General features: G+C 37.9%; 1 protein-coding gene across 4 annotated transcripts in view; it reads right to left on the minus strand.

Moving 5' to 3' along the window:
* Window positions 1-4414: 4414 nt before the first annotated feature.
* Window positions 4415-26793, minus strand: part of LOC132123465 (roundabout homolog 2-like) — a 380238-nt gene continuing 357859 nt past the window's right edge. For 3 of the 4 annotated variants that reach the window (XM_059534086.1, XM_059534087.1, XM_059534088.1), the window contains 10 exons: window positions 26161-26436; window positions 24947-25072; window positions 18489-18648; window positions 17255-17518; window positions 16343-16551; window positions 9939-10124; window positions 9221-9379; window positions 8498-8752; window positions 6919-7113; window positions 4415-6772 (listed from right to left, as the gene is read on the minus strand). In XM_059534086.1, the coding sequence (XP_059390069.1) occupies window positions 6771-6772; window positions 6919-7113; window positions 8498-8752; window positions 9221-9379; window positions 9939-10124; window positions 16343-16551; window positions 17255-17518; window positions 18489-18648; window positions 24947-25072; window positions 26161-26436 (1832 nt within the window). In that variant the 3' untranslated portion in view covers window positions 4415-6770. The remainder of the gene's footprint in view (window positions 6773-6918; window positions 7114-8497; window positions 8753-9220; window positions 9380-9938; window positions 10125-16342; window positions 16552-17254; window positions 17519-18488; window positions 18649-24946; window positions 25073-26160; window positions 26437-26793) is intronic. The other variant, XM_059534089.1, reaches the window with a different exon arrangement.

Consider the following 26793-nt stretch of genomic DNA (forward strand, 5'->3'; position numbering starts at 1 on the left):
TGATTCTTTTTTTTTAGCTTCAGTGTTACCCTTTAATTAATAAATTAATTAATCAGCCAATGGCTCATGGGTGTGACTGAGCACACATCATTTATCAGGGCCATTCCCATTAACCGGGTCAAGCAGGGTCATGCTCAAACAATTACAGCTTGATTAAGAGATATTCATCGAGAAATCCCACCTGAAGACAAGCCATGACTCGGACCAAACCAGTCTCTGAAGCCTCCAACAGGTGGATGTACTGGTGAATACGGAGTGTGAGGTTTGGGAAAATGATTTTCTTTTTGAGACTTAGTTGAATAGATGTTCTCTTTCAAAGAGTTCCTTCAACTTTCATTCAATCTGAAGATAATGTCACAGCTCCCCTGAGACGAGTCTTCTGGTTCCTTCAGGCTGACAAAAGGAAAAGCTGCAGCAAGGGTTCATGGGTAATTACGACACTCCTTCAGCTAAGCGTAGGAAGGATAGCTTATAAAGATGGCAATGAGAGCTTAGTGGAGCTGACTCTGTGAAAAGATGGTAGAACTGCAAGATAAGAGGAAAAACAAGACATTGGAGTCAAAAGTGAAATGAAAAGAGAAGAACTCATTTGAATGTATCTGCTTTCCAACAAAAGAAAGAACTGACCAGTGTGGGAAGAATAAATGTGTTAATTAATTTACACAGATTAGATCTTACTGCAATACAGATGACATGGTGCATTGAAACGTGCTCTTTCTAGCTGCATGTATAAGCAGTCTAGTGCCTCTTAGCACTATTTATCAACACAATATTATTTAAATTAACCTGGCTTTATTAAACAAAATAAATGCTGGAATGAACTTCCCTATGTGTTTAACCCTTTAACTGTCACCCAGTCCCGTATACGGGACGCCTACATTTACTTCGCTATATTACAATGAAATCTAATCTAATCTTGACAAACTATATATCATTGGAAAGGTCTAAGACTCCCAAATATATATTTTACCAATGTTTTTTTTGTTAAAAATTATGTAGGAAACGTAATAGATTAATTTATGACAAGAGTGCACCCTCAAAAATCTAAATTATAACAGGAGTTTTGACCTTTGTTTAAAAAAAAAAAGACTTCTTCGTTGCGTTTTTCCCTATCACATTTTAGAAATCATCAGAAATTATTTATCAACTGAAAACTTAAAATCTCAAAATTCAGCCTTTAAAACCCATTTTAAAATCAGACATTGCATTACCATGTAAATGGTACATTAATATCATGTTATAAAATGTTTTCATACATGAATTATAAAATAGAGTAGAATCTGAATAGAGCGTTCAGCGCTGGGGCGTGGTCACATTAGAAGATAATGAAGGGAGACGTGAAAAACAGACATCGCGTTGTTTTCACATGGATTACTTTATCACAGAATATTTATTTTCGGCAGCACTTGTTTAGTTTAAAAGTAGACATGTCAGGCTTTCTATAGATACATCTCTCCGTTGAGTATTCCCTGAGTTACAGTTCATTTTAATGACGCGTTTGTAAATGAAGATCAGCGCAGACAAAGGCTGCAGACAGCACACCTTGTTTTTTATCTTTATTTTATAAATGCACAAGGTTTTGTTGTTACTATGTCTGTATACAAAACAAGTAGACCCTTTACAGATTCGACTGATGTATTGCTCTTATCTGTACGATCAAAACTGAAGGGTTAAATGAGATGGGTTAAACGAGATGTCTGTCGGGCTTGATGTAAGTTCCACACACAAAATGCAGTAAACCTGTAGTCACTGCACTTTGAGTTACCTCACCATGACACTAAAAACTCAGCCAAGAGGTCATTCTGTCACATTTACATCTTCTATTGATCAAATGTCTTCATGCAATGGGAGTTCACATGTCTGAATTCACATGTGCAGTAAAAGACAAAATTCACACAGTTCATGTTTTCAGCGTTCACATCCTTCAATAATGACCATAAATGAATGGTCCTATTAAATGAACCTAGTGTGAAATCAACAATGCCTACAGTTGCAGTTACAAAGGAGAAACAGGCCTAAACGCTGTGTATTTTGCTTATCTTGCACTTTATAAAAATTTAAATGTAAACATGTTGCAAGACAGAAACTCAAAAAAGTATAAAAAGCGAATAATTACTTGTCTTGACATCCAATCCAGTAAAACGGCAGTTTCAGCAGAAGCAGAGGAGATGGATATGGGTCATTGTGCTGTGGTTGACAGTTACCAAAGACAGGAATTAGTTTCCCAGTTAAATGATAAGAAGAGAGGACGATTAACAGTGAGGAAGTGACAAAACGGGGGTTGATGAAGAAAAGCAACTCAAAGCGTGTGCAAGAAGGGATGGGGGTGAAATGCTAATTTTCGGTGTCTGTTCCGAGCAGCTGGCTTTGGTATGGATGACATGAATGATGAATTGTGCTGTACTGGTACAACCAGCCTCTCTGCTTCCATTCCTCATTACTGTGTGTGAGAGAAAATACAAAGAGAGAGGAGGAAAACAGCAGCAGCATGTTTCCTTTAATTAACCCACATACCAGCACATCTCCAACAACCACAAATGGCAACACACACTCGTGCATTTATCTAATGCAGTCGTGGGTTCAAATTCAACACTAACACAATGAAATCAAACACGTCTCACACTCCATACACCCAATTAAAAATCAATAGTCAATCGTTAGCTCATATCTTATTGCTATAAGGACCAGCGATAAAACGGTGCAGAAGGAGTGTTAATATTGCAACTGTAGAAGGCAATCATTTCCTAAAAGAAATGGGAAAGAGGTGAAAATATGTTAAGGCGAAGGAGGTAAAAAATGAGAAGGAAAATGCCATGAAATTGGGAAAGAGAGGAAAAGTTGCTTTGCTGGTGAAATAAAAGGGCTAATCATTATTTTTCAGCCTTGCAGGCTTACAGGACGCAGCAGTTTGTGTGTGCAGTTTACTCAAAGGGTCAGAGTAAATGAAAACACAAGCTGGGTTATGGTATAAACACAAACACAATCATTTTTCAGTGAACACAGTCGCTTAGTATTACAGAAATCTGTCTCTTTCTATTAGTTTGGTTCCTTTTTCACTGACAGTCTGAAACCAAGTGGTACCCATGAATAAATAAAGGCAAAATGTTCTTTATGTTGGAAGAACATTCTTTAGATTATTAAAATATTCTTTAGTCTAAGATTAAAACAGTTTTCTTAAGAACTGTTCACTGAATGGTTATCTGGGGAACTAAATTAGTTCTTCTGGCATTGCTGAGAAACCTTTTGTAACCTTTATTTTAAAATATAATCACTTTGGTAAGTACTCTGCATGTGCCAAAAAAAAATAAAATAAAATAAAAAAAATAATATATACCGTATTTTTCAGACTATAAGTCACACCTGAGTATAAGTCGCATCAGTCCAAAAATATGTCATGATGAGGAGAAAAACATATATAAGTCGCACTGGACTATAAGTCGCATTTATTTAGAACCAAGAACCAAGAGAAAACATTACCGTCTATACCGCTATATGCTGCTCAGTGTAGACTACAGGAGCACTGATCAGCATAGAGCGCCCTCTCGCGGTAATGTTTTCTCTTGGTTCATTTCTCTCGGTTCATGTCAAATTAATTTTGATAAATAGGTCGCACCTGACTATAAGTCACAGGACCAGCCAAACTATGAAAAAAAGTGCGACTTATAGACCGGAAAATACGGTATATATATTTTAAGTCATTACAGCTTTTCCCCCCATACACATTGTTCATCAGACAATATGTGTCCGATCGTTCATACTCTATATGGCCCTGCATACAATATATAGAAAAAATTCTACAGATTACAGATTTCCTTCAATAGCTCAGGGTTTTCATGGTACATAATCAAAATTTCTTTAAAAACAGACTTGTAGGCCATTACAGCACATTGAAACAGGGGCAGAATAAGAGCATTTACCATTATAAAACAGTATGCGTCATGTGTCCCATGTCTGGAAAGGATTGATGACTTTTTTACAGTTTCTGTATTTATCAGTCTTTTGTAGCCTTTCTGTTGAGAAAGCAGGAGGAGGTTGTGCATACAAATGATAAAAAATGATCTGAGCATCAGTGTTGCCAAGTCTGCGGTTTCCATTAGAATTGGGCTACTTTAACATTGTTGCTGCGGTTTTGTTTTTCATATCCGCTGGTTGAAGCGACTCTAATAACATGATGTTTATCCCCTGGAATGCGAATTTTAGTAGGGGAACCCCACCAAACAATTTGTATTTTACCCCCGGAACGCAATTTTTAACTGTGGACCACCTTGAAACATGATTGGGCTAGTTTTGAGAAGCGATTGGGTGGGTTTTCTTGAGCATCTCAAATTCAGCCAATTCAGCCCATGAAAACAAAGCCTCAGTGTAAAACGCAGTAAGTGCAGGAAATAGAGGAGAAAATCATCACAGACCTTCATGCATTTTTCACAATATACCTTTATTATCTTAATAAATAAAAAAAAAAAAAAAAAAAAAAAAAAACAACAACACTGTGATGTTTAAAGAAACAATTATTTAAAAAGACACTAAAATGCATTAGACATTAGAAATATCAATATTAATTTTGGTATGTTCTGTAAGTGACATCTTTGTCTTATGGACATTTAGTGTACCGGCACCTTTTCAGATGGAAGAGAAAGCAATGGAAATCCACTGTCGACAGGGCCAAAAAGGAAGAGAGCAATCCATCAGGTACAAGGGGTGGAGAAATGATTCAATAGCGAACATGGAATGAACTCTCTTATGTGAGGATGCATATGAATATATACATTTATATACACCCACATCAACACCACCAATATAGATGTAAAATCACCTGAGACACTCGTTCGCACCTCATTATTCCAAACAGCTGGACACTACTAGCATTGAAATGATGTGAATTCTGAGAGAAAGACGTGGGACGGGACATCAGCCCGGTTTAAGAGAACTCTCCTACATAACATTGTACAAAAACGATGACAGAAATAACGAAAGAAAACAGTCATTTCACCAGTAACTCTGTAAGTTTCCACAGTAAAAATATCCTTTTTGAGCAGCCTTTTGTACATTTAGTTTTTATAATATATTTATATTAGTAAAATTTTATCAAGCAAAATGAACCAACTGTACTGTTTGATAAAAGTACTGTAATGTAGTGGCCAAAGACAGTGGAAACATTTTCTGGAGGTCTGACTGATGCTTTACAGCACACACCGAGGATGTGGAAAAATCATTCGACCACTATGCCTTAGTGATCATGTGAGAGATATTGCCATATTTTTGCAAAGTCAAATGCATAATGTTATTGGCTTTAGCTCGATAGTCATTTTGAGACTTCCGCATGTGATTACAGGACGAATATCTGAATCAAGATACCAATTAATGTGGATTTATGGATCTTAGTGATTCAGAGCCCTGCATAGGTAAAGTAGATCTTGAAAATAAGGCTTTAGGACATTGTCAGAAATATAAAAACAAGATACATTAAGTGCTCAACGAAAACTTTAAATTAAGTTACCTGAATTGATTCTCCACTCACGATTTAAGTCATATGCAGAATCTCAAGACAAGCATGGGAAATGACGTCTACAAGACCTCTAGAGTAAGGCAGAAGCCTTACGGGAAGGCAAGGGGTATTATAGTCTTGTTCATATGGCTTTTAAATTAATCACTTTTCAAGTGCTTGCAAACAAATTTTGAGTGAAGATCAAAAAAATGTAAAACCCAATTGAACTAGAAGCACAAAGTGAACTATTCACCTCCAAACGTTAGCCAAGCTGGTGTCTATTAATTTTGCTATGCTCAGATGGATCAAATTAAATACTAAATGCAAAACACAAGCAAGTTGCAAAAAAGTGAGCTGGGGAAAAGGCAAAGTTGGTACCTGTGGTCCAGTGTAGTTCAAAGATCTGGCCTAAATATGTTCCAATTGGAGCAAGTGGACTAGACTGAGTAATATTAACTAGTAGGGGTTGCTAGATGATCAATTTCCCTGCAAACCATTTCCAAACCTATCTGTGAGGGTCTGGTTCCTCTCCCAGGAACCCCACTGCCGAAAGTTCGTAACTCATTTTGTCAGAACTCTAAGTCTTTCCGCCGGCATAGATGCAGGCATATCTTAATATATCTCTGTACATGGTTATATATTTTCTTATCTCTAGTTACAGTACAGAAACTCCCCTTCACATTTCCTTTCCTCCAATTCTTCATGTCAGCAGGAGCTATGGTTTTGTGCTTATCACCAAAATTGCAGTGCAAAAGAAAATAATTAATTATAATAATTATTATAATGACATCAATTAATAAATGAGAAGTATTAACAAATGTTGGATGACAACATAATTTCTATGGCACCAAAGCCCATCAATTCACATATCGTACAAACGACCAACACCGTAAGAGGGAGGAGAGCGCAGAAACAGAACTGGGCTTGCATAGCAATGCAATAACAATAATGTCATTTTCAATCTCTGATGTCAAGAATATATTTACAGGAAACTTGATTTCCTTTTCACAAGTTCACCAAAGTGGGGCGACTCAGATCTCAGGCCTTCCATCATTTTTTTTTTTCTCAACATTTTTCTTTTTTCTGTGAATGAATAGTTTGAGGAAGGTGAGGGATGTTGCGGATCTTGTGGGTTGCATGTCCATCTTTACATCACATTTACAGTTTGTCCTTTTCATATTTTTTTCCTCCTTCCTTCCGATGCTTCACGAGTCCATTGCACCGAGCAGGTGAGGCCTTTCCAGAACAGATAAAGGCATCCTTCAGTTTCCATCAAAAAGGCTCACTCTGAAAAATAAAAAATACAAAGAGAACATGCCAGTCAATTAGTTTTTTATACTGTTCTAGGAAAGGTAAACCAGCAACACTTGACCAGAAAACATCAAGGTTCCAAACTTAGTAAAGTTGTACAAGAATAACCTGTTCAGACTCACATAACTCTCCAGAGTACTGCGCATTGGTCCCCATGTAGCTGCTTTCACCCTGCTCCGTGGTGGAACGCTGGTGCTGTCCCCTCGTCCCTTCACCTTTACGAGGACCCGTTGACCCTTTAGAAGAGGCCGTCCCAGATGAGCTGTTGCCCCCAGGAGATAGGAATGATGGTTTGTTGTATGGAAATATGGCCTCTTCTGAAATCATACAAATATCCAAACCATACATTTAGAGGCACATAAATCTTTTTTAGCTTTTCCAGATTGGAACATGTTCATGATTGGTTTCTTTCTGACTAATACCGAGGTGACCAACTCTTGCCAGCTTTGACCATACCCTACTCATAGCAATATGCTCCAATGGCTAAATGAATCTCCACACCGAAGTTTAATATGAAAATAAAGACATATGAGACCAACCCATCCGGGTTGCCCAACCCACATCCCCCGTTGTGTCGAGCCAGATCCAGGCCTGGTTCTTTATGCTTCGTTTAGGCTGGAAACCCAGAATGGTGGATCCTAATGATCAGACAGGCACAGATGGAGCTTGGCTTCATTGCAGCATGTGTGTGTATAAAGTGAAAAATGAGGGCTGGAACGATTAGGGTACATCTGTGCAGACAAGTGTGCCTCCTGTCTACTGGTTCTTCCTGGAGAAGGCCAGTGTTGGCCATGGAAGAGCTCACTAAGAGGGGGAGGCAATGCAATCTGTTTGCTGCAGCTTGGCCTCCTTACAGCAGGGACCGTAAATGAACTCCAAGGGTCCACAGCTGGTGCTGTCAAACATCTGCCTCTGATGACCATGATAGCAAGATAATATTTTACAGACCTGCTCTGCTGAATTAAGAGCGTGTTTAGTGTGCCAGACTGATTTAACTCATGTGGACATGTAAGGTCAGGTTCAGGTCTTTCATAAAAACATATTTCATATTTTGTGTCATTTAAAAGGAAGTCAAAACCCCTAGAGACAATTTCTTCTGAATACTTGAGCCAGGCTGTTTAGAGATAGGTTGGGGCTGGTCTACTTTGGAAACTGATTGACCAAAATGTATTTCAGGAAATGAATGTTGACTAAGGACATCTTGGTCTTGAAGACCAGGTCCAGTCTTAAGTTGGGTAGAATAAGTTTGGTTTTGGCCTAGTTTTTTGCTGGTCTTGTTCGTTAACCATTAAAATTTTGGAAACTGGTTGACCAAAATGTCTTTCTGGACAAGCTGGTTGACTAAGCAAGTCTAGGTGATGAAGACTAAGTCTAAAATTTAGCTGTTTAGCATTAGTTTGGTGTTGGTCTAACTCAGTGGTGTCCAGGCCTGCACCTTGAGGGCCACCTTCCAGACTTTAGTTTCGATATACCCCTCTTGATTGGTTTGTGGCCTAGCTGATGAACAGCATGAATATACTGGTTTGGATTCCTGGAAGCTGGCTGATAAAGAACCCCTTGGTGTATTAGTTACTACCTAACTAGTATCACCTGTTTGGAATTCAAAATCTATCACTGATTCTAGTGCGGTTTCTCCTTTATGTCGCATTTTAAGACCTCAATGTGTCAACAGAGTTTAAGGTAAACCGTCCATCATCCTACCTGAAACAGGACAAATTTTCTGTCCTCTTTTGCTCTCTTCTCCTCTATCTATAGATCCCAGTCTATCATGGGCTTGTTGGTTGCGTTCCAGTGAGGTTCGGGCCTTCCAGTCCAAGGAACTTTTCATCTCCTCTAGGCCCATCATGGGTTGCCTCTCCAAGGAGGAAGCCTTGCGGTCAGAGGGGTTGGGTAAGTTCCACGCCCCCTGGACACGAGTTGTCTGGCAGTGTGGAGGCGCTGGTGGTGGAGGCAGATCTAGGAAAGAAGCAGAAAGGACCATTTGAATTCAAACAATAGGTATGGCATTACCATTTATGTACATCCTACATTTATCATCATTTGACAGCAGGTGTCTTGTGTGTCTACCTAAATACCCTCAAAAGGGTAATATTGATTTCATTCAGTTTGATAAATTATTATAATGGCTTGGATATTAGCTATTGCTACATGCATTTGCTTATGACCCCATCTGTCTCCTTTAACCAATGCTGACTTTCACATTAATTCAATAAAACATGCAAGAGAAATCTGCTATCTACTGTAAATCAGATTTTGTCCTTCAAAAATGGTCTAAATCAAATTAATGTATCTGTGTTTCATTGCATACATAATTAATTATCTGAAATATTCAGTATTTTTAGTTTTGTCTTCATGGATTAAATTGATCAAAACTAAACCAGGCTTTGGAATTATCTGTTCTGTAAAAACTGGACTAAACCATACCATCAGCGCTGGCATCACGGCGGTGCGGGGCAGTGCCAGGGCCTTTGTGTTTTCGGGTGGGCCTTGCTGCCCGCTGGTGACCAAGGCTATGTGTGCCCACCGTGCTTCCATCTGTGGAGAATGGGCTAGCGGGACGAGGTCTACGAGGTAGACCTTTATCTGCAGGGAGCAAAGAGAGAATTTAGCTTAGCCCATAATGTCATCGAAACGCTACTCACAGAGATGAGAAACAAATCTTGAAAGGGAAGCATGGCAGAATGCTCAGGAGGAGGGCAGATAGCTTGTTAGTTTGATTCAGAAGCAGCAGAATCAATCAATAAATTTCATTTCTATTGCAAAGCATGTTGGAGAAAAGGTTTAAGATTGTGGAAATAGTTTTATGAAGATCAGTAAGATCATCATGGAGTCAGAAAGAGATATGAAGTCAAACCTGAAGTGCATAATAAAAGAAACTGAAGACATCAGCACCAGATCTGTTTCCAGTCAATTCATTCCCTTGCAGTGTAAACTGAATAGCTTCACTGAAAGCGCTACAGCTGTCGCCAAGACCAAACAAATCGATAAAGATGTTAGTATTTGCACCGTGCTGCTTCAACAAGAGTTCACCAACGTAAAATCAGAAAGCAGAAAAGAAGCATCATTCTTTTAAGAGTGAGCCATATTGCAGTTAGCAAACACCAGACTTCCAGACTCTAATTCCCATTTCCTCCAAACCGACCTCTCTTACTCAAACTTGTGCCGTCCAGACGGTAACCAGCCTTGTCTGCAGCCGCCACCAGGGCTTGTGCAAAGCTGCAATGGGTGAAGAGTGAGCCGTCAGAGGAGCTGCCGGCACTAGATCTTCTGCTGGAGAAGTTTCTGTCATCATCTTCTGAAGCCGAGCCCCAACCGTTTACCATAGAGCCTGGAGGGGAGCGGTCGCATGGGTGTAAGATTTACCAGGTTTGCTAGATTTAAATTCCAGAAGAACAGGACACTTGAGATTTTACTTTATTAATATTTAAATGCTAATAAATTATTGATGCCTTTATAAAGGCCAATGGCAAAATAAATTTATCAGAGTAATATAATGGAGCTTTGGTGTGTGATAGAAATTATTATTCTCTTATCTAAATAAAGATGTGTTTTATAGCACAGGTGAGTTATGTTTGATAAGAGATGAATCAGCCATCTTTATAATAATTAGATATTGCCAATGTTATGAAACTAATAAACAAGACAAAATGACTGAGGAGGGTAGATAATGGAAAACATTAACAGCTAAAACAAAACAAAGAAGAAAAACACCAAGGCACACAAAAAACACAGAAAAATAAAGAAAACAAACAACCAACAACAACAAAATCACATCAAACTAAAATACAAAGCAAAACAAACAGACTGAGGAGGGTAGAATATTGAAAACACAGAACAGCCAAAACTAAACAAGCAAACAACACACAACATCAGACAAAATGGAAAAAGAAAAACAAGAAAACTAAAAGAAAAATAAATAAAGACAAAACAAACAAAAATAAATAACGGCTTGAGTCAATGTATCACTGTTACATTACATTCATAATTTATCTAAAACTTTTAATATTTTTTGGTTCACTAATCCAAGCTGTTAGGTTTTTTCCCTTCAGTAACATATCCTACTTTTATCCTCTATATAAATGTACACCCACCACCTGACTACAGTACACGTCACAACCTCAATTCCTTTTGATTGCTCTGATGGGAAGGAACGCATGGCCTGAGGTGAAGCAGCTGATATCGCACACAGAATCACGCAGCATAATCAAAGTGCTATTCTTCTTCTTTGGCGTTTGTCAGATTTATGGCATGGTTTTTTTTTTTGATTGATTGCAACCCGGGACAAACATCCTCGGGGAAGATGATACGACACGACTATTGTTTAATGATCTGGGAGGAAAGTTAAGAGGGTTACACTGGTTAATCTAGCCTGGGTAATATATATGGTTTCAAGTATGTTTAAAATAGTTAATTAGGTCTTGGTGACAGATTTATGACAAATATTGTTACAATTTGTCAATGATAAAATACTTTCTATCCCAGCCTAATATGCAGAAAAATGAAAAACACTCCAAAAGAATAAGCACTGTAGTAGTGTTGTGCTTATAGGGTAAAAAAAAAAAAATCAGCTTTTTAAAAATACTACTAAATAAATAGTTAAAAAGAATAGATAAATAATAATAATAATAATTTGGATTATAATATAATAAATATATAATATAATAATATATAATATAATAATATGTGCAAATATAACAAATACTGTCCCGCAGCTTAATATGCAGAAAAATAAAAACACCCAAAAATAATAAAAAAAATAAATAAAAAGGCAGCAGTAAAAAATATTTACTACTATTAAAAACTACAGTTACTATTAAAAACTACTAGTTATTTATAAATACATAAATACATAATAATATGTATTGTTTTTATTATAAATAAAATTTTAATAAAAATGTTACTACTACTACTAATAAAAAGCAGTTCTTTATAAAAATAATAATAATATCAATTGTTATGATATTTATAGTTATTACAATTATTGAAAATCTGTGTAACTATATTTACATTGTAAAGTAAATACTGATTGTTGAATAAAACCCTTAAAAAATCTTATTATAATATCAGCAAATACAACAAAGGATTTAAAAGCACCAACATACATTTAGTTTGTTTTTGCTTGTCTAAAAAAGAAAAGAAGAATTGGAAGCAGACACACACACACACACACACACACACACACACACACACACACACACACACACACACACACACACACACACACACTATTCCTAGCAGTCTCTTTCTTTTAATTTCCACAGAAACTGCATACGGCTTTGTTTCACTAAAAAAAGTTGAGTCCCCTGAGACTGTCTCTCAGCAAAGCAAGACTGCATATAAGGAATTGGATGTGCTGGCAGAGACAGAGGCGGGTACAGAGCTCCACATCAGAGAGGACGGCTCCTGCAGAATACCTGCACCGTGCCTCAGCGCCTCCTGCCTCCCCCAGAGACGACATCCTCTCTAACAAGCAGCCACCTAAAACAGATTCCTGAAAATACCAAGCCTTCACTCTTAGCTGTATAATCATGCTGCCAGCTGCAAAACAATAACAATTCTCTGGCCAAAATAAATTCTGGATCACATCCGCAAAACCAAATGTTTTTTTATACAGCGTGGCTCACCATCAAGAGAACTTCCCACAAATTGTTGTTATTTTGGAGTTGGCAGTCACGAACGGCAATGTTTGAAGCTAGAATACTGTAGCTTCTATAAATATGGGGTTCATACAAAAATGTTATGGATTCAGTAACGTCTATTCTTGACACAAATGAAGCATCTTTCCATTCTGTTAATCCACTGTTAATATTCACAGCTCAGCTTCAATTCACAGAGTTATGCAGGACTGTAAAACTCATCAAACACCCTGCTGCCACTAAAGCTGATTTACACTGCCCCGAGCCCTCATCTGCATATCGTTAAGCATCGTAATCATTCCCCTTGACGAGTAGGCGGAGACGCCTGCCTCAGGACACGTGACCTTACGCTCTGCAGTCAGTGCAAGGTTTTACGGGAGCAAAGTGGAGCAGGACAGTGCTCACTGCTCACATTACAACTCCCATAAAATACCCTCACTATTTCACAAACTCACAAGTTGTGTATGCAATAAATAATGAAACACAATAAAGGGAAATATGTTTCAGTGATCTTTATTTCACATTGACTAAGCTGCCCTAAAGAAAGAATTGTTAAACCTGATTTTTTTTTTCCAGAGAGGACAAATCACTGCCTTTGGGTCTGTCAGAAACCCACCACTAGTGTAGTGTCAGTTTGGTTCTACTGTGGGCAAAAACAAAGAACACTGGTGGAAGAAAGCAGTGAAAGGAAGCTGTCAAGAGTGTTACAGGAGGACAAAGACATCACTGAACAGCATTTGCTTTGTGTCTCACCAGATATCTCAGTCCAGAGAGATGTCAGAGATGACCAATACTAAAGTGTTCAGGGGAAAATGCACCTCAGAGCTCCAGTCCAGTAAAAGAGAATCAAAATCAGTGAAAGCGTCTGTCTGTCTGTGCACACATGATAATGCATTCAAGTACAATGATAATGCATGCATCTCTGCCTGATTAGAGGAACACCACTGGCCCATTTTGCTCCAGTCCTGTGGTAAATTGGAGAACAGAGGACTTTTAGTTTCTAACCCCACAAAGTCATACCCTTCACGTGTCCCCTATGACAGACTGCCCATAAAACCCTTTCAATAAGTTGTAAAATGGAAATGGTGCCTCCTGTCTTCAATGGGGAAATGGAGCCATGAACGTGAGATTTATTCTAAATCTTCACAGGAAAATGTAGGCCGTGAAGGCTGTGCTTGTGTAAAATCATTCTGCTACTTCTTCATATATAGAAAAATAATAGCAACAATAAAAGTATATAAATACAGTAAAAAGAGTAATATTGTGAAATATTACAACAATTTCAAATAACTGTTTTCTATTTAAAAATGTTTTTTTTACTCCTTTGATGACAAAATATTAGGGCTGTGCGTTAACGTCGTTTGTCCTTAGTTTCAGTTTGTGCATTTGTCCTTAGTTTCTGTTACTCGCAGGTAATGCTGTGTGTGCGCAAAGTCTCGCTTTCCATATTTCGCATCCATATTTGTTCATGGCCATGTTGATTAGAGTATTAAAATCTTGATTAGTATTAATTTAAGGTACGTTTAGAACAGAAAAAAATGTGTAATTCAGTAACGATTTATCCATGGGTTAATATATATAATGTGTTCCTGTGGCTCAAGTGGTAGAGCAGTGCAAGGTTGTGGGTTCGATTCACAGGGAACACAGGTTAGGTATCTTCCCACCATACATTTCACTTCCCCTCATGCTGACTTTGCTTTGAGTCTTTTAGTCTGTTTCTCATAATGGAGATTAGAGTTTATCCCCAAATGCCCGAACAAACTGGATTTCAGAATGCCAATTTTCAGGTGAGATGGGAATAAACCACACGCACCCACCACACACGTGAGCATAATGACAAACAATGCAGCTATTTGCAGACAAGCAGAGCAAAACAGTATTTTACCATGCTAGGGCAAACAAAGCCACTACATGCAGTACACATGTGAATAAACCATGACCGGTTCCCAAATAAACATCAGCTGTACAATCTCAAAGTGCCCGCTGGACTAGGGCTGGACGATTAATCGAAAAATAATCAAAACCGAAATTCATAACCTCTAACCGACGTAATTTTCCCATGTCGGTTATCTCGGTTTTTTAATTCTGTTAAAACTTTCCCCTTAAAAGCATACTAGTGCGTGTGTAGCCACATGACTCTGCCTGTCAGTGGCATAAAAGCAAAACACGGAGGTGAACGCCGGTTCAACACATACTGATGGCGCGTGAGCGGTGAGCCTTGCGTCTTCACTAAACTTTGTCAGTTGTATTTGTTTTATGGTTTGGACATTCAAGCGATTAGATGATTCGGATGTGTATTCTTACATCGAGCTACCATGTTCGCGCAGCTGCACTGTGGCACGAACACTCATATAAACAGTAGCTATGAAGACCGCGTGCACAGAGGAACGCAGAAACTAGTTGTCAGCGCTGTCCTGTGATTTATCACTAAAGTATCTTAGAATCTCAAAACGTATTATAGCATGTTTGTGTGCAGCGCACATGAAGCACAAGCGCGTGCATAGAGAGCAGCGGTCGGCGGTCGCGCTGCGGGTTCCCGGTTTGTGTCCGTTCTCCGACTGTTCTGTGTATTTTCACTGTAGAAAAGGTTGTTCCGAGTCGAAACTACGATACAGAAAACTACATCAGTATATCATCATAAACGCAGCCGTTTTTGTCTTACGTGAACAGATTCATAAACAGATGAGAAAGAAAACACATGTGCAGTATTTTTGATTAAAGAGACAACAGCCTAATAAACACGCTGCCTGTCATTAATGTTAATCAAAGAACAAAAGTAAATCATTCACTGATCTTGACTGAATATATTTAATAACTTTACTTGATTAATCTTTATTCTATTTATAAAACGAAAACTATGCAATGTTTTTAAACTTTTAATTAGTTTCTGTACCTGAAATTTTTTTGTTGTTGTATGTAATATATTTATGATATTGCTAATTGATTTGTTTGTTCCTATCTTATTACTGACTGTTTACTTGTCTTTAACACTTTAATATTTGAAATTTATATTAATCTAGTTGTTTTTGCTATGGTATTTTTTTAATCACAGGCAAAATTCCTCTTGCAGTGTTTTGTAGGCTGCTGATTTTTGCTCATGTTATTCAGCTGCAACAGAATGCTTTGTAAAAATGTTTGACATCTAAATGTTTGACTTAATTTTTCTATATTGGATCTTTTTATCTTACTGGAATCGAAACTAGGAATCGATAAGCAGACAGAATCGGAATCTGAATCGATAAAATTCAAACGATACCCAACCCTAGTAAGAAATCTTATGAACATAGATAAAATAACTGCTGATAGTCAATCATATTTACAGTACAAACCTTGTCAGTGAACTATGAGGGCAAAAAAACAAAACCGAAAACAAAATAATCGTTCATTAATCGTAATCGAGGTAAAATGTTCAATTAATCGAGGTTTTGATTTTAGGCCATAATCGTCCAGCCCTACGCTGGACTGAAATATTCTGCTTTCAGATTAGATATCAGTACCTCTATTATATTGTCTTATCTTAATGCTGCACATGCTGTTGAATTGTAATTTGATATGTGGGTAGATCATATCTTTTGGTGTTTATGACCAAATGGACTGTTTAATTAACTTTTTAAATAAAAAAAATTATATTGATTTTGTCTCTACTGTTCATGCTGGGTTCAAACTGATACCTGAAATTATTTAAGAGAGATAGAAATCCCAGATTATGAGGACGACGTATGAGATAATGAGCAAATTAAATAACCACCCCTTCATTGAAAGAACGCAATCTGCACAGGATATCTAACTGTGCACCAAACTGAATAGTTCAAAGGTTTAGATAGGTTTAGCACTTTATGCTCTTTTTGAAGAACTTCAGAATGTTCTTTCAAAGGAAATGTTAGAAATGAATACAAAAAATTACGCTTACCTGTAACAGAACTGTCTAAGTTGTCCATGCTGGAGCCTGGTGTGTGTTCGATGCCCCTAACTTGTGGTGACATCTCATATCCTTCATCCTCCTCCTCATCATCGTCTTCATCAGGGAGGTCTGTCTCAATATCGGACACTAGGGTGCTGGAGACATAACCCACGGGTGGCGTGGGGGCCTGGGGTGGATAAGGCCCACCCTGTATGTGCCTACGGAGAATACAAGAAGTCAAACATGAACTTTACATGCTTTTTTTTTTTGCATAACCAAGCAAGATCTTCAAGGGTTGTCAGCGGGAGACAAAGGGTGTCAATGAGCGACAAGCCTAGACAAAAGACAAATGTGTAGTGTGTGCTGTCTGTCAGGTGAAATTTGGTATTCCTAGAACTTTCCTTGTCATCTCTCCGATGGATTGAAACAATTCAGCTAATTCAGCAGCACCACGGTCTGCATGCTAACACAATGACCTACTAATTGCACCTTAATGAGGATACAATGGCAACCAACAAAAGCATGTCTTCGCTGTGGCTGTCACCCACTTGACAGCTAGGTTCTATGACAGCTCCACTGTGTGTCTATATATATGTGTATTGGTGTGTGTTTGTGCAGTGCTGCTCCTATATTTGGATATAATTATGGGCTCTTCCCAGTCGTCACAAATGTTCCATGAGCAACATACTCATTATGGCGGTAACATGACATCTTCCTCCTGACAAGTGGCGACTGTAATAAGAGGAAGTTGGTTTCTCTTGGTAAGACAGGTTGAAGCATAGGTTTAGCATGGGGGCTTTATAAGAATGCTTTATGCAGTCTGGGCTGTTGGGGTGTAGTGACTGTCAGTTTTTTATTACATATTTAATCCAGCTACATTCATTCATTTAAATCATACATTTTAGTGTAACGAGATCTTACCAATTCTGTTTAGCCATGTCCAACTGGTAAGCGCGGGTTAGCTCATCTAAGTGGGCTTGGAGCATGGGCTGTATTTCTTCACGTGGGGATGGGCTCAGTGTGGCTGTGGACTGTTTGCCAAAGGAAACTGCTGCAGGGGAGGAGGCCACACCCCTTATGGGAGGCGTGGGCACCCGTTCATCCTCTTCCTCCAGCTCATCTTCTAAACCCTGATGGAGGTACGTCTGCACTGGCAAGGGTGGGCCCCAACCATCACTATCATATCTGGAACAAATGAGCATAGAAACAAAATGAAAACTGACTACAGTCGGGTCCCTGTGGCACCCCACCAACAGTTGTGTGCTAATCTTTTTTTTTTTTTTTTTTTAATGTTAGTCTAGCTAACAGTTATGGATATAGTGAGACTCAGGTTTAGTGACATAGTGGTTATGGTGTAAATCTTGGGTTAAATGCAAAAAATCTAGAGGGATTTTGTAGCTTTACTTGCTCTTTAATACAGGCTGATCTGGCAGACTGGGTGCATTTTTTTTTTTCCCCAGAACTGTGCTTGTACATGCTGAAATAATACATGCCATAAAGCTAGCGTTCATTAAAGGAATTTGTCAGTGCACATCCCATAGGACATAACAGTTTTAATCTGAAGCCATTAAAGACAGTGGCGAGATTTACAACGTAGAAGACTACTCATTTGCTAGAAAGCCTATTAAGCCCAATGACTCTCAGAGATGGAAATTAACAGAGTTGAAAAGCAAGCACACCTCTCCAGCAGGATATTTAATTTGTATCACCACCTTCATGTTTTCTTTTAACTGTACAGATGGGGCGACACTGATGTCAGACAAGAGTCGAGAGCCATCCAATGCGAAAGTATATTAAAAGTTGCTGAGCATGAGCAGTTTGTCTTACAGGGTTTTAATATTACATCTTGTCTATTTATAATGGACAACAAATAAATAATTTAGTGCTAGTGGTCTGATTAACTCACTAAGGAATAAATAAATACCATTAGCAGATATATTGATAATACATTAGCTAGTCTTTGAACAATTTCTTACAAACATCATGGCCGTTTTTATTTTAAACCAGCATTTTTATCACTTGATATGAAAAATCCAATGCTTAATTACATGGATCATAATCTCTAGATATTATAGATGTGACCATGGAATTTGCAGTATAGATTGTCACTATTACTTTTACTGAGTAGAGTTGAATGAGCGACTCTGAACCCTACCCTCCTCCATCATGGTGCTCTGAGGCATAGTGGTCCATCTCTGTGCCTGGAAGAGGGTGGACAGGAGGGGGAGGGAGTGGAACATTGGCCCAGTTGGAGCCATTCATCTTGGTAGGCTTGGCGTTTGCTTTGGTCTTCTTCTTCTTTCCGCCTTTCCCACCTACAATAGCAAAAGTTGTGGATACTTGTTAGAGCTTGCATGCAGAATGGTGTCACATGATTAGACAATTTCCATGTTTTCATCTTAAAAATAAAATCCATTTATTCCCCACATGACATGTGTTTGAAATTCTCCATGCTAAGTGAAGGGTCTTGCAATCCCATTGTCAAACACAAATGCTTGTATGTTAGAATGCACAACTCCTCTGTACACAACTGCTTTCAAAATGTTCCCAAGCCAACATGGCCATAAAAGCAATCTCAAGGCTGCGTGGTGAAAGGAAGAGTTTGCAGCATGTCAATGGCTCAAAGATGGAAGACTCAAACAAATTACTGAAAAAAAAACCTTTAGCCTCCTTTTTACTACAACTGCTATTCATGCAACTTGGGGGAATATATTTGTTTACAACTCTATTATATTAATATGCACTTGATTTTCTTTACTCTAAGAAAATGTATTGGGAAATTAACAGAATGTGTCAAAGATAAAGAAAAGAAAATAGCCTGTTGAACTGAATATTATGCATCCACAATCTCCCTGGACAAAGGGTTTGGCAAATTATACACTTGCCCAAGAACTAGTACGAAGGATAGTAATTAATCACCCTTTTGTCACAATATAATTAACAAAACCATCTAAATCAATGCCAGATGAAGACATTTGGGACAAGGAAGTGATGTGTGTCCTCCACAGACTGTATGCAGAGGCGGCAGGAATCATTACTTTAAATTATTAATGCCGCTGCTGGCAAACTCAACATGACCAGTGCATTGCCGCCTGTTGCCAGATCCTTCCGTGTTTCAAGCCAGGCATAAAATAGCTGAGGTTGATGGAGTCAGACACACGGCCAAATGCAAATGGGGGGAAAACCTTCACTGGCAGCACTTGTGCTGTATGGGATACTATCTGTCATCATCTGCCTCTGTCTGCCAATGGCCTGTAATCATCCCTGCCGCCTCAAAATTTTCAGATTCAGGCAACCCTGTGGCTTCAAACCTCATGTTATTTAATATGATGCCAGGACTTTGACGGGGCTATATATATATAAAAAATAAATAAATAAATAAAAATAAAAAATAAACTCTTTATAAAAGCCATGTTCAATCACATTCAAGGGCTATCTTCCTTGGATCTTAAAGGAATATTCCACCCAAAAATAAAAATGAAGTTCCGAAATCACTTTCTTCTGTGAAAACTTTTCTTTTGAATCTTTTCAAACAACTAGTGTTTTCAGTTCACAAAACCCAGTTCAGGCCAGCATATGTGAACAGGTTCGATAAATTGATCAATGGTTGATAAAGTAAAAAAAAAAAAACATGTCTAAATGAATTGCTTACTCTTGAGTTCAGTTTATTAAACGCTGTCTCAATCAGTGTTGTCATTGTTACTTATATTTGTAAGTAAATATATTAGGAAGAGAGCGAGAGAGTGAATGTTTTCAAAATATAAATTTTTAGTTGCACGGTTCCTTTAAGAAAAGCAAAAACAAGTGTGAAAGAGTGAGCATAAGAGGATGAGAACTGCCGCTATGCACAGTTTAAGGCAGATTTGTCATACGATGGCTGACGTTTATGATTCTCTCGGCAGCCAGCCTATTAGAGAGCGTTCTCATCGGAACTTCTCGCTGACGGTGCACTATTGTACCGAGGGAGAGCAGGAGGCATTAGAAGTCTTGCAGAGGGATGGAAGTGTCAAACGAAGATGAATAAAGCATAGTAGTAATAAAAACATAACAACAGGCTAGAGGCAGAAGTGGCTGGAGTGGGGAGAAGTAATTGGGTTTCCTAATCGTTCCTCTGGGTGACGCAAGGCGAAAGCCAATAAATGGAGAGATGGCATGATCACTCAATCACTCACTGTCTCTCTTTCCTCCTTTCTTTCTCCCTCTGTTTGTTGACTAGAGGGCATCAATAACGTAAACGAGTCTCTGCTGAGGAGTCGGGGCAGCTCCTGAAATTACCAACGTAAGAAATGTGAGGAAAACAGAGAGGAAGGGTGCAGTGGGATGGCAGAGACTCGACTGACAAACATGAGCTCGCTTTCTGAATAAGGGCCAAAGCAGGCCAGGAAAGGGGCAAAGGAACTTGGCTGTTTCATAACCTATAAAGTTTCACTCCGTTAACACATCAATGAGAACTTGCTCAACTCTGACCTGTTCTGTCTTGTGCAATGAATTATGATCTAATTGCATGTTACAGTGGGAAACTGTAGTAATAACAGTATTTGAAAATAATTATCTTTTAATGGGGCAGTACAAATACTTTATGGGCTTTTGTATTACAGGTAATGCATGTGTTTCTGATTAGGTTTTTTCACTGTTCAAAGCATGGTTGCGAATTGTGGCTCAAAACACATGTGTAAAACAGCAAACAAATGGGTGAAATACATTTAATGTATTTATTCTCTTTAAACACCTTTAAATTAAAGTGACATGATCTCAGATATAGAAACCCCGATTTGTCAAAAAATAATATAAAGCACTGAACAGATTCATAGTTTTTGTGTGGAAAAGATTCACTGCATGGGATCAATACTAAAAGTACAATTATTTCAGAATTATTTGGAACAGTAGACCAAAGTGACTCGTAGCAAACACAAAGTCCATACAGCTTGGAAACAATCAAATTATAATACCTTTTAATACATTAAATTTAAAATACATATTTTGTCTTCAACAATGCGTACTTCAAATGTAATCTCTGGCATTTATTTACGATACAGTAAGTGATTTTTTTTTCTACCTACATGCAAAACTATCTTTGAGATGGGAAAAAAAAAAAAAAAAAAAAAAAAATATATATATATATATATAAAAAATTTAATTTAAGTCTCTCTTTCTACATATATAAGTAAAATTGATATTTTACATAATTACTTGTTTTAATGTATTTTAACATTTAAAATGGTAGTGTATATTTCCAAAATATGTATAATTTGACAACAGTTTTCATGTTAATGGGTTTGCTACATATAGAGCACACATGCAATATCTCTTATCATTCCAGCCCTTAAAATGCTGTACAAAGGTTAAACCAGATCAGATTGATTGAACGGATCTCTATCTTCTAAACCATCTCTGGTTGAAGAGGTTGAGATGTTTGACCTAAATCTACCCTTGGAGTCCTAATTGTAGCCCATGAAACACTTGAGCCAGATGCTTGGAGAGCTGCCCATCTAATGTCTGAGGCTGCGTTGGATTACAGCACAGTTAAAGCACTGGCATAAAACTTGATTAGAGAGGAGAAAGAGAGCCACATGGACAGCAAGACAAGAGGATGGGGGCTGTCTCTGTGTCCTATAAATGACATTGTAATTTTTAGTACATTAATTTTATTGTACAACCCGAATTCCGGAAAAGTTGGGACGTTTTTTAAATTTTAATAAAATGAAAACTAAAGGAATTTCAAATCACATGAGCCAATATTTTATTCACAATAGAACATAGATAACGTAGCAAATGTTTAAACTGAGAAATTTTACACTTTTATCCACTTAATTAGCTCATTTAAAATTTAATGCCTGCTACAGGTCTCAAAAAAGTTGGCACGGGGGCAACAAATGGCTAAAAAAGCAAGCAGTTTTGAAAAGATTCAGCTGGGAGAACATCTAGTGATTAATTAAGTTAATTGATATCAGGTCTGTAACATGATTAGCTATAAAAGCTTTGTCTTAGAGAAGCAGAGTCTCTCAGAAGTAAAGATGGGCAGAGGCTCTCCAATCTGTGAAAGACTGCGTAAAAAAATTGTGGAAAACTTTAAAAACAATGTTCCTCAACGTCAAATTGCAAAGGCTTTGCAAATCTCATCATCTACAGTGCATAACATCATCAAAAGATTCAGAGAAACTGGAGAAATCTCTGTGCGTAAGGGACAAGGCCGGAGACCTTTATTGGATGCCCGTGGTCTTCGGGCTCTCAGACGACACTGCATCACTCATCGGCATGATTGTGTCAATGACATTACTAAATGGGCCCAGGAATACTTTCAGAAACCAGTGTCGGTAAACACAATCCGCCGTGCCATCAGCAGATGCCAACTAAAGCTCTATCATGCAAAAAGGAAGCCATATGTGAACATGGTCCAGAAGCGCCGTCGTGTCCTGTGGGCCAAGGCTCATTTAAAATGGACTATTTCAAAGTGGAATAGTGTTTAATGGTCAGACGAGTCCAAATTTGACATTCTTGTTGGAAATCACGGACGCCGTGTCCTCCGGGCTAAAGAGGAGGGAGACCTTCCAGCATGTTATCAGCGTTCAGTTCAAAAGCCAGCATCTCTGATGGTATGGGGGTGCATAAGTGCATACGGTATGGGCAGCTTGCATGTTTTGGAAGGCTCTGTGAATGCTGAAAGGTATATAAAGGTTTTAGAGCAACATATGCTTCCCTCCAAACAACGTCTATTTCAGGGAAGGCCTTGTTTATTTCAGCAGGACAATGCAAAACCACATACTGCAGCTATAACAACAGCATGGCTTCGTCGTAGAAGAGTCCGGGTGCTAACCTGGCCTGCCTGCAGTCCAGATCTTTCACCTATAGAGAAAATTTGGCGCATCATTAAACGAAAAATACGTCAAAGACGACCACGAACTCTTCAGCAGCTGGAAATCTATATAAGGCAAGAATGGGACCAAATTCCAACAGCAAAACTCCAGCAACTCATAGCCTCAATGCCCAGACATCTTCAAACTGTTTTGAAAAGAAAAGGAGATGCTACACCATGGTAAACATGCCCCGTCCCAACTATTTTGAGACCTGTAGCAGAACTCAAAATTGAAATGAGCTCATTTTGTGCATAAAATTGTAAACTTTCTCAGTTTAAACATTTGCTATGTTATCTATGATCTATTGTGAATAAAATATTGGCTCATGTGATTTGAAAGTCTTTTAGTTTTCATTTTATTAAAATTTAAAAAACATCCCAACTTTTCCGGAATTCGGGTTGTAGCTTGTAACCATTAAAGGGAGGAATCGGCTCAAATCAAACTGCTCGAGAGCATGTGCACATTTCCTAGTGTTTTCTTTTACTTTTAAACAGTAAGCAATGAAAAAACAAACCTATTCTTTAATTTAAAACACTGGCATTGTTAAAACAAGGTTAATGACAATGTCAAAAGATGGAATTACAGTGTGTGCGACAGGTCAAATGTAGTCAAAAGAGTGGACCGTGTCATGCTCCATTTTCCCTTCACAAGTAAAATATGTTGTGAGGAACCAAAATGTGAAAGGAGCAGACCAGAACTTCTTGATTTTAAACTTTGCCTTTTAATCCTCTGGTGCTGTTCAGTCATTTTTGATTGGATAAATGTACTTTTGTTTTTTACCTTCATCAGAATGGTAAAAATTTTGGTAAAGGTTTTGGCATGGCTATGTAAAAAAAAAAAAAAAAAAAAAACAATTAAAAAAAATCACACTTGTACTGTTCACAGTCAAAAATGCCAGCATTGGATTTTTTTTTTTAAGGAGCACCTTAAAAAAAAAAACTCTTTGTGTGTTTGTGCACACCTGGTGAATAAAGCTAATTCTGATTCTGATTCTGAATGGAAAGAAAATTTAATCTAGTGGAATCATTTGGTACTGCAGCCAAACAAAATGAATTTTTTTTTTTTGAAATATCAACCTCAAATTTGGAACACAACTTGTTTAGATTCATGGCTTTGATTTACACACAGTTTTAGAGTAAAACATGTTTTGGAAAACATATATTTCATATAAAATGTAGTTTTTACTTTTTTTTTTTTTCACTTACAGCAATATTCTGTCAAGTGTCTTCTTTAAATAGATCAAAATTAACCCTAACCCTAACAATTAAGATTAATTTCAGTTTAAGTTGGAGGTTTTATTTCGAGTTATATGCTTAAAAAGTGGTTAACAAGTGGTTAACAAGTGGTTAATGTATCATAAATATTCCATAAATATAATTTAGAACCATAAAATTTTGCCATGCAAGCAGCATCAGAGGGTTAAAGAATGAATTTTAGGAAACAAAACATCATTATGGAAAGCTCAATGCCCTGAATCGTCTACTATCTATCTTACTACTAGAAACCCTCTTGTTTTATGTAAACTGGCTTTTTTAGAAAAACTGGAATTTATTATCCAGGCAATCAACCCAATGGCTGCAGATCCAGCTGACACGGCAGCTATGAGAAACACAGTTATTAAACAAACCCATACTACTGACAATATAGAGCAGGAGGCATGGCGTGTGCACCACGGTTAGTGGAGGTGAAAGGGGGAAGGGGTAGACTGAAGGAAAGATGCGGGTGGGCTGATGGACCCCTGGACCGGTGAAATACCAACCTGACAGACTGTTGCTCCGATCTGAGCTGTTGTGGGAGCTGGTGGTGCTGAAATCCTGTGATTGGTTGTGCGGCATTCTATTAGACAATCCGTCAGCCAATCGGTAGTCAGGAATGAAAAGGAGTGCTAGTGGAGGCGAAGGGCAAAAAAGTGGCATCAGGTGAAGGGCAAGATGGCAGAAGCGCATGCAAGGGCGTGCAGTTAGAGCAACAAGCAAGCGTTGATCTCACACACAACTCCTATTTAAACTCACTATTCTTTCTAATCTAACAATTACTTTTAATAATTTTCGATTTGTTCTCAAACCAAGCAAGTCAAGGCATTATTAGCATAGGCTGTTCAATAATCTACATTGGTGAGTTCATATACAATTCTATAAAATTAATATAATAGAATATAATATAATAGAATAGAAAATATACAAGTTGCTGCCTTGATAAATTGTTCTAAATCATTTACTTAGGATGATTTCTTTCTTTCTTTCTTTCTGCATTTATTTATTTATTTTGGTTAGGATGCTGCCTAGATAGGTAGCAGACAACATGGTAGCTCACTAGGATCTGGAACAGATCCTTAATTGCTTTAAAATCTCTCAATTAGTCTAGTTTCTTTGGAAAGTGTCTAATTCAGAGGTTAACGACATAAATTAGTGATCATTTTACTTGAATTAATTCTATTGGATGGCAGGTTAACCAGTTCATGGAAACATTTATACATGTGATATACAGTAATTTCATAGTAAGAGGTTTATTCAAGTCCAAATGAAAGCGGAAAGTGGTTTTTAATTGTGTTAAGTTACATCTCAATTTTTCATTCTGTTCAACCGTGGAGAAAAAGTTCATTAAAATGGATAGTAGCACTTTTTTGCTTAAAAAAAAGAAGAGTCCATTTTTCTTAAAGCTTTTCAAAATAGAATAAATCTTGGCTAATGATGCTACATTCTTTTAGCCCAAAGACAATTTAAATAATAAATGCGTTTGGTCGGAAAAACATTCAAGGTTCATGGATTTTGTTATGGGCCAATGATATTAATTCTTATTGTCCCCGGATGTCAGAAAAATGCAACATTAATACAACTATGGTCAAATTAACACTGATATAACCTCAGGCAGTACCCAGAAATAGAGCAACTGGCTTTGTTTCAAAAGATTTTGAATGCCAAAAACGCACACACACACACACACACAGACCCGTGGCCCTTCAGCCCGACTCACTGTTGTTGCAGGAGTTCTTGTCTGGCAGTGAGTAGCCCAAGTTGGCCATCTCCTGCTTGGCCTGTAGGGCGGTCTTCCACTGGGCCTCGGGCAGATCGACGGCCAGCTCGTGAATGCTGTTGGAATGGAGGATCTGGGTGGTGGCGTAGGGCGTGGCCTGGGAGGCGGGGCTTGGACTGCCAAATCCACCTTTGGTTGTGAAGTCAATGCTGCTGTAAATGGCTCCGTCTGAAAGCATGGTGCCTGTCTTATCGGCCTGGGCACTGGGCATCACGTCTGTGTGGAACAAGAAGATGGAAAGAAGTGAAGACGACAAGATTCTGAGGTTAATATGGTGTTCGAGAAGAAGTTTGGGGAGAAGTGCAGAAGTGATGACAGTTTTGCAAGATATCAAAACAAAATATTGGAATATTTTTTTTTCTCATCAAGTCTGAAACATTTTATTTTATTCCAAAATGTATTTATTATTTATTTTCAGACAATCAAATTCTAGTCCAATTTTTACATTTTTGAATACTCAAAAAACACAAACAAACACATTCACACATATAAATAATACTAAATTATGGAATCCTGACATTTTGGTATCGGAGTGAAATAACAACAACAACAACAATTAATATAGAAATTATA

This window comes from Carassius carassius, chromosome 41 (assembly GCF_963082965.1).
Source record: "Carassius carassius chromosome 41, fCarCar2.1, whole genome shotgun sequence".
In the NCBI taxonomy this organism is placed as follows: Eukaryota; Metazoa; Chordata; class Actinopteri; order Cypriniformes; family Cyprinidae; genus Carassius; species Carassius carassius.